Here is an 8775-nt window from a genome sequence, read left to right as displayed (position 1 = left end):
CTCTATTGGGGGCCCTGTGTTCCATCTGATAGCTGACTGTGAGCATCTACTTCTGTGTTTGCCAGGCACTGGCGTAGCCTCACAGGAGACAGCTAGTTAGTTAAATTTTTACTGAAGGAAAAATTCAGCGTTGGTTTGGGTTGCCTCCCCCTCCTCTTTCTCTCTAAATCTCCTTGTCTTCCAACTCACTTAAGTCCTTTCTTTACCCAGTGCTCTTTTCACCTATTGTCTTAAAGTAATTTACAATCCAGTGTTGTACTAGAACTTCAGAAAAGGTCACCTGGACAGCTTGTCCTCTGATTACTTTACCGTAGCAGATCAATGGTGCCTCATGTGTATCCTGTCAGTTGGAGTTAAGTGGTGGAATCCAGAGTTTGGCCAGGACATATGTGACAACAGCCCAGCTCTTTGTGACGGCATGTCACACAGATGTACTCAGTATTAGGGGACCATGTCTTATAAGGTCATAGACTGACAGACACACCTCTTAATGGCTAAATTAAAAACAATTTGAACATCTAAATGATTAAACAGTAATGAATTATACACAAACATGAACATTTTTCAAAAAGTTGCTCATCCACCGACAAAAATACTTTAAGAAATTGGGCAACATAAGTTTCATGCTTACAGCATACTTTAGGGACTAACAGGTATAGGAATGAGGGTTACTGGGGCTACAAACAGGGCATCAGTTCTACCAGGACAGGAGAGTATTAATGACAAAGGATTCACAGTGATGTCATCAAGGAAGACTGACAAAAGAGGACAATGGCCTGTCCTGTTAAACTCTCTCCTTACTGCTTATTGGAAATATAGGGTGAGGGAAGGAATTAAGAAACCATAGAGTGTAGAAACCAATTCGCAGTCTGATTAGGAAATTAAAATTAAAGTCTCCAATGAGGGAGAGATGAATGTCATGTGCCTCTGAAAGGGACCCTTGAAATATGGCACCATCTTATAAATTTCTAGTGGCCGAAGCTATCCCATAGCCAGGAGAAAACAGTATATAATATAACTCTGAAGTACAAACATTCTGATTGTTTAAAAAGGGAACATTGTTGAAACTGTCAGAGCTCAAACAAAGCCCAAAGAATCTGCCTCTAAATTGGAGGGTACTAACATCAACCTGGAGCTGAAAGCAGTGTGCGGTCCTGACTCCTTCTGTGTTTGAGGAAAGCATTGTTCCAGAATACAGTGCTGTACCAGTGGCAAAATACAGCCTAGGTTCAGCTATAGATGCAAGGTCCAGTATTAAATTTCTTGGTGCTGAATAGCCTTGAAACTCACTATGTAGACCAGACTAGCTTTGATCTCATGGACAGCCTCCTGCTTCAGCCTGCCAATTGCTGGAAATATAGGCATGCACTACCACATAAGGCTTGAAGTAAAGACCCTTGAGATTTTGTAAATTACTTATAAACACACAGCAAAATATCTAGATATAAGAAAACCAAGACATATTCTCAGATTATCTTATGAAAAATGCACATGCCTTGGCTTCATGAGAGTTCAGTATGGGAGGTTTGAGTATGCTATGCTGCAGAAATGATACAGGCTCATGGAAATAATGCATGAGTGTGGATCTTTCTAAGCTTAACATATGTGGTGTAAATTCTCATGGGACAGGTCCAGGGCCACTATACTGCTGAGCTATGAGCCGGCCTCATTAATTGTACCTGCATGTATGGTGTGATCTTCCTATGACAGGTAGAACATGATGTAAATTGGCATATTGTCAACTTGTCACAAGCTATTTCGTGTATTAAAAAGAAATGCCAGTTGAGGACAATTGCCCCCTCAGATTGGTCTGTAGGGATGTGTATGGGGCATTGTCATTAATGGTGACTGCTAATGGAAAGGCCCAGCCCACTGTGAGTGGTATACCCCTGAGCAGGTGCTCCTGGGGTATATAAGAGAATAGGCTAAGATGGGGAGCAATTCAGTAAGCAGTGCTCTTCCATGTTCTCTGCTTCAGTTCCTGCCTCCAAGCTCCTGAATTGAGTTTATGACCTGATTTCCCTCAGCTTGAATTGTGACCCAAACAAACCCCTTCCTCTCCAAGTAGCTTTTGATCATGGCGCTTATCACAGTAAAAGCAAGCAAACTAGGACATAGGCAAGCAGCTTTCAGGGGAAGAAACTATGGTTTAAGAGAGTTAAGGAACTCATTGATCTGCAATCTCAGTGAAGCACACAGCAAATGGGGGTAGCGTGAAGTAAGAACCTCCTGTCCTTCCAGTGATGCTTGGGGTATGACCATGTCAGGGATTTACGTGTCTGTAAATTAAGGAAGATCTAGGGTAGTCTACCATTCTTTGACTTGCTTGGAGCTACTCAAGGGATCATAGATGAGGCACAAAAACTGATCAAGAAAACAAAGCAAATCCATGTTAACAGAACCTAGGCACGGCTTCTACTGAGAGCACTAAACCTCTTCAGGTACTGACAACTATTTTCAGATGTATATTCTCCTACTCTATAGCAAATGGGAGCATCAGATAACACAGGACACTGATGTTTCTCAGGTAAAAAAGGAAACTGGTAAGTGAAATTCACAATTTTGCTTTCAAGTATAAATATGTAAGTTAATAGAATTATCAGACATGGTTTATGAGGCAGCGTTTGAATATAGAGCCTTAACACATTATAATTTGAAATTTATGAAAATATTCTCAGAGTCCAGATATTCATAGATAATTATTAATGTTTATGCTAATTTTACTCATTTTCTTGTTACAGCAGGATCGGAAAAATGAATCTGTGCAGCAGTTTAATTTATAAACTCAATCTGTCTTCCTTCAGCTTGTGACGCTATCTGTTATCTTTATTCTAATAACTTCAGTAACTGGCATTCTTGTTATTTAATTAAACTAAAATATATCTCAGCATATAAAAAAAAGGCAAATGTGCAGGCAAGCAAGCCCAGTGAAATGGGAGTGTTAAGTCCGAAATATTAATCTAAAATTATATGTAGATATGTGCTTCATTATTACAAAAGCCATAGTGCCATCAGATTTAATCCTTGGAGAGATGATTAAGAATCATTCGTACATTTGAATACCACCTTATAATTCTCAAGGCATACTTGCGTCTATTATCTCATTCAGTTCTATCACCACTAGGATGCTTAGCTAGAAAAAGAGTTCTGGCTATCCTGAGATTGAAGGAGTGAATACAAGACATCTACTGCACAGTGCACAGCATACTGGCATTGTTCCCTCTTGCTCTTAGAAAATGCAGAGAGAATGGATGCTGGGGTTCCCGTGATCAAAACAGTAGCAGTGATTTGCTAGTTAGCTAGCTCTAACTGCTTGAGAGTGTTTATGATTTGAGCTATCACATACCTGATAAACACACATGACTCTGCCAATATAACAATATGACTACAGATCACAGTTACTCAATTTTGGAAAGCAGGAAACTCTTGAAGTTAGCAGAGAGTCACTCAAGGTCTGGATGGACCCAAAAATAAGTATTTCAGTGTAGCACTGTACATCCAAGGCCTGGTCTGTGTCACTTCTGGTCTGAGGAGAGCCTGCCGTGAGTTTGACATTCACATATCAGTTCTGTGACTTTTGTCCAGGCTCTAGAGAGTGAGGTGTTGGCAGTCAACAATACACTAAACTTCAGAACTGTTACAGGAGCATAATGCAAACTGCATAAGTGTGTAATGCTGGCATATTGATTTTTCTCTCTCCCATTAATAGCAATACTTAGCCTTCAGTGTGGGTGAGTCTCATTAGACCCACTGCACAAATGAGGCAACTGGAAGACACTTAAGGATGAGCGATATTAAATAAAGCATTAGCAGATGAAGAAAATGCTACAAGTGTGCTCTTTCTACACCTACGTAGAATGTTCCTTTCCGATTTTATTAACAGCAGTTCCATTGTTTGACCCAGCTTTGTTGAAGCTTTTCTCCCAAAAGTAAATGAAAAACAAGTTAAATAAAATTGTATTAATCTGAAAAAGTGGTAGGATCCTATACAATGAAATAATGCCTTCACTTTTAAGAAATGCTTAAAGGTACAGAGTGAGAACTTGTATTTCTTTATTTTAATGTATTTTGGGGGTGAGGCTGTATGCACAGGTGCCTGTGCAGGTGCATGCATCACTGTGCACACTAAGCCCAGAGTGCAAGTGTCTGTGCACCAATGTGCACCCTGAGTCCAGATCACAGGAGCCTATGCAGGTGCATACACCACAGTGCACACTAACCCCAAAAGTGGACTTTGAGTCCTACTCAAGCACTGTCTTACTCACTCCCTTGACACAGGGTCTTTCATGAAATCTAAGGTCAGGCCAGGGGTCTGCATGCCCAGAGTTCCTCCTGTCAGTCCAGAATCATAAACTGAACATAAGCTTTGACATTATGAATGCAGACACTGGCCTGTTTGAATGATTATTGTAACTAATTTGCTAAAATGGACTTCAAGTCTTCTGGAAGATGTGTACAACACAGTAGAAGCCATGAGTACCTAGGAACATACCACAGATCTCAGGTCAGCAGTTATGTGATCAGATACCTGTCAGGGAAATTTAATTCTAACACCCAAGTCTTTGATTCTGCACAGCAGCTTTAAATCACACCTAGCAATATACAATTTCTAAAATTCCATTCTCTCCTGATTACCTCAGCAGTACATGCTGGCTCTCAACATGTGAATGTGGTTGAATAAGTCCCTCACACATTTAAATGAACAGTTTATTCCCTTTATTAATAATTTCACCTGAGCTTTTTCTATTGATTTGTGATTGCCCAAAACATTAAAACGAAAATAATCTTGCATAGGAATCAAGAGACCTTCTTACTGATGTCTTGGGCTGTACGTTCCTTCAGTTTTCTTGAGCCATGCTGTCTTTAGGCATATCCTCATGAAAGAGGAGAAAATTGAAGGGGTTCACTCACTTTCCTACCCAGCAATGATGCAGGGTAAACACTCACCTGATGGGGAGATATGCCTCCAGGAAATGGCAGGCTCTGGCTTCCCAGTGGCCAAACAAGTAAGGGTGACATTGGTTCCTTCATTGATGGTCATGTCATTTGAGATGTCGTATATTTTCGGGGGGACTGAAAAGACAAAAACACTGTGGTAAGACTCAGTATCTATAAGATTGGTTGAAACATCCTTGAGTATTGCAACTCCATGACATGCTAACAGAGAGGTTTGCTGATAGTCATTCTTCAGTTCTACGATCTTGTCTCCTGGAGAGCTCTGTAGAAACTCAGACCTCTGATAAGCTTTTGGTCCTTTGGTTAGGTTTATAGCGATAGTAAGTGCTTCAATGTGAGTGTACTATTTAATAATAAAGTTTCAGTACCAACTATATTTGTGCTGGGAATAAGTAGCACCATTGCCATGATGTTGGCTCTGCTTTGAAGATGGCTAATAGCAGACCCATTGTGCCTGCCTGCTGACTTCTGCACTTCATGGAACAGTGTGGGGATGAAAAGGAGGGTTGATTGAATGTCACAGAGGTGCATGCTGCTTCCATTTCATACTGAGAACAATGGGACTGGGCATGCTTGGAGTCCAGGTTCTGGGGAGCAGAGGTGGTTTAGTAAAGACTGTGCTGGTGATAGGAAGAGCTCCCCAAAGCAGCTCACACCACTGTTCACCTGCCTGCCATGCAAGATGCACATGTTGGATTTATAAGGGTGATGGAGAAACATACTGGGAGCGTCCTGATGCATTAGACTTGGGAAGACAGTGATGCCTCAGAGACTTTACTGAGATAGAGAGGCAGAAACTGGATGGGAACTCTATGGACACAATTGGAATAAATGAACCAGCACAGGCTGAGAGGTCAGAAAGGAACCTAGCATCAGTGTTCCTGTTCTAACTGGCTGGTGCAAAACACATGTGTGACACTGGGGTCCAACTTCAGAAGTGTTCTCAAACATCATCATTCTGGAAGTGATGTCATCACTCTGGCAATGATATCATCACTTTGAAAATGATGTCATCACTCTGCCAATGACTTCACAACTTAGACAATGATATTTTCAATCTTACGATGGTGTCATCACTTTAATGATGTACACATGTGGCAGTTGATGCTAGGCTTTTAAATCCTGCAGTATTTTGATGATGCCAGCCAAATCTAAGTAATAGGGAATTAGTCACTTTGACAGATGAAAAAAACTGACCTTTTCTGAAGGGTCGTTTGAATTATTCCATTTGGTTTGTGTTTTTCATTACTTTAAAGTCCAATAGCTAAACACTACAATTTTATAAATAGTTGCCCATATTCTTTTCCATTACCTTTGAATATTATTCATAGAACCAAAGCTCTAACACAAGAAAATCAAGCTGATTCATTGTAAACATAAGGCATTGGTTCACATGACTGAGTAAGAGAATGTTTGCTGAGTACATACCATGTGAATGCATATAAATGATACCATTTAATTAGCATTTTAAATACATTACCATCAAGTTCTTTACTTAGCTCTTCTCAGGCAAACAACAACAATAGTCCTAAACAGAGTATTCTTTTTAGTTTAACTGAAATGGAACTTAACATTCTAGAAGAAGGATAGAGACTTTTTGTAACTATCTGGTGTACAAGAGAATTACTAAATAATAAAATTATAGCCCTTAAAAAATATCATGTGGGGGGGGGGTCTTGAAGAAGCTATCTCAACCTCTAAAGAGCTTGCTGTACAAGCAGGACGACTTGCGTTTGAGCCTCCACACCCATTTGGAATGTCAGGCACAGTGAGGATGCACATCTCTAACAGCAGTGCTGAGGAGGAAAGAAGGAGCTTTCCAGGGTTTACTGGCCAATGCAGCAATGCAGCAATGCAGCAATGCAGCTGAATTGTGAACCACAGATACTCTGAGAGGCTCTGAGTCACATATAAGATGGAGATGGAGGGAGAAGTGCACATCAACCACTGTCTCTCTCTCTCTCTCTCTCTCTCTCTCTCTCTCTCTCTCTCTCTCTCTCTCTCTCTCACACACACACACACACACACACACACACAGAGAGAGAGAGAGACAGAGACAGAGACAGAGACAGAGGCAGAGAGACAGAGACCGAGAGACCGAGAAACAGAGACAAAAGAGACAAGGAGGCAGAGATGTACAAAAGAATACAAACAAACATGCACATGCACAAACAAGCACACATATATAAAACACATATAAGCAGTATTAAATATGTAGAGTGATTAGATTTAGGCATAAGTCTGCTAAATTGTGAGATACTTGTATATAGTATACATACTTACATGTAGGCATCAAATGCCAATGTCTGATATGGAAGATATTAGATAGTATTATACGGAGTTTCAGTCAACTATGGATAATTTCTTTTACAAAGTCAAATGTATTAAATGTCTCAACGTTGGTCATAGGTATGCATATGTAATAAAAATACTGCCACCATGTAAAAATCATACACTCTTGTCCTTTACAGTGGCCCCTTTGTCAACTCATCTGAGCCTATGTCCATCTGCTTCTCAGGTATTGAGCAGCACATGGAGTCCATACTAACTAAGCTTTAGTGTTTGAGCAAATGGGAAGCAACCTAGTGTCCTAGCCATTTGACTGGACATTTCACAGCTAGATTTCAGTGGTGGTGGTGGTGGGGGGCACTGTGAACTTCAGAGATAGCGATCAGCTCCCAATATGTGTTACAGACAAGAAACATCTGGAAGTGGTACTAATACAAAAAGGTTCTCTGGCTGAGCTTTTCCCCAGGATGCATCAGAAACACAGGTGACATCCTTCTGCACTGTGGCTTGTAGAGGTGAAAACATGTGAGCCTTGCTAAATATTCAAGATCACTGCATGATCAACTTTCGAGGCCTCCAGTTTCTACCAAGTACTGTGGAAAGAATCATTCTAGACCTACAGAGAATACAGGTGGTTAAAAAGATGATCCTCTCCCTGAAGACATTTCAAGGAGAGAGCAGTCAGCAGGGGGACAGGGAATTCACTAAGGGATGCTTCCCAGACCCTTCCCTCCCCTGCTTGATGCTGGTTTTTAGAAATCAAGTTGCCTAACCAGCTCATGCGCAGCCTGTGAGGCAAGTGAATGTCCAACCCTGTCCACAGACAGGGACATGCAGAGAGTGGGTCAAATGGATGCAAGTTATCATGGTCAGCTCTGAGAGAAAAATAAGATGTGTACTGAGAAGGGTCCAGATCTTCACAGGTACACCAGCTAAGGTTGGGAGAGAGGAAGGCAGTCAGGGCCCCACCGACAGCTCAAAGAGGGTGGAAACAAGCACCTCCAAGGCACAGGCTTAGGACCCAACTCCTCCAGGAGCGTGTGTGTCTCAGTGATAGAGGCCATAGATGGGAGGAGTCTCAGGCACTTGGCCTGTTTGTGTGGCTCATAGTGAACTCAGCATTGTAAGTGTTTTTCTGGTGCCACAAGAAGGGGGAAGTTAACAATAAGACAATTTAGCATTCTGTATGTGTGTTCTTCTCTGTTAGAATTTTATTCATTTTTGATTTTTGGTTCTTACTTATTTTAGAATATTATTCTCTAGAGATTTTACAGTGCATGTACCCATTCTATCTATGTACCTAATTTAAACCCCACAGGCAATTTCCTAAAGATTCACTTAGTCTATTAATGATTTTTCAATTAGATAAATCACTATAGAAGAATCTTGGCTTATTATGTCATTGTTTCTGTATTTGTGATCTGGAGTACAGAAATAAAAGCACAATTTATTCTTCTAAACGTTAACCAAGAAAGCATAGTGGAGAAGGAGTGTGTGTGTGTGTGTGTGTGTGTGTGTGTGTGTGTGTGT

General features: G+C 40.8%; 1 protein-coding gene across 2 annotated transcripts in view; it reads right to left on the bottom strand.

Annotated features, from left to right (window-relative positions):
- Positions 1 to 8775, bottom strand: part of Negr1 (neuronal growth regulator 1) — a 718441-nt gene that overhangs the window by 281757 nt on the left and 427909 nt on the right. For both annotated transcript variants that reach the window (XM_021195962.2, XM_021195963.1), the window contains exon 3: positions 4948 to 5073. In XM_021195962.2, the coding sequence (XP_021051621.1) occupies positions 4948 to 5073 (126 nt within the window). The remainder of the gene's footprint in view (positions 1 to 4947; positions 5074 to 8775) is intronic.

The sequence above is a fragment of the Mus pahari genome, chromosome 4, assembly GCF_900095145.1.
Source record: "Mus pahari chromosome 4, PAHARI_EIJ_v1.1, whole genome shotgun sequence".
Lineage (NCBI taxonomy): Eukaryota > Metazoa > Chordata > Mammalia > Rodentia > Muridae > Mus > Mus pahari.
Note: the sequence above shows the minus strand (reverse complement) of the source record. Positions and strands in the feature narration are given on the sequence as shown.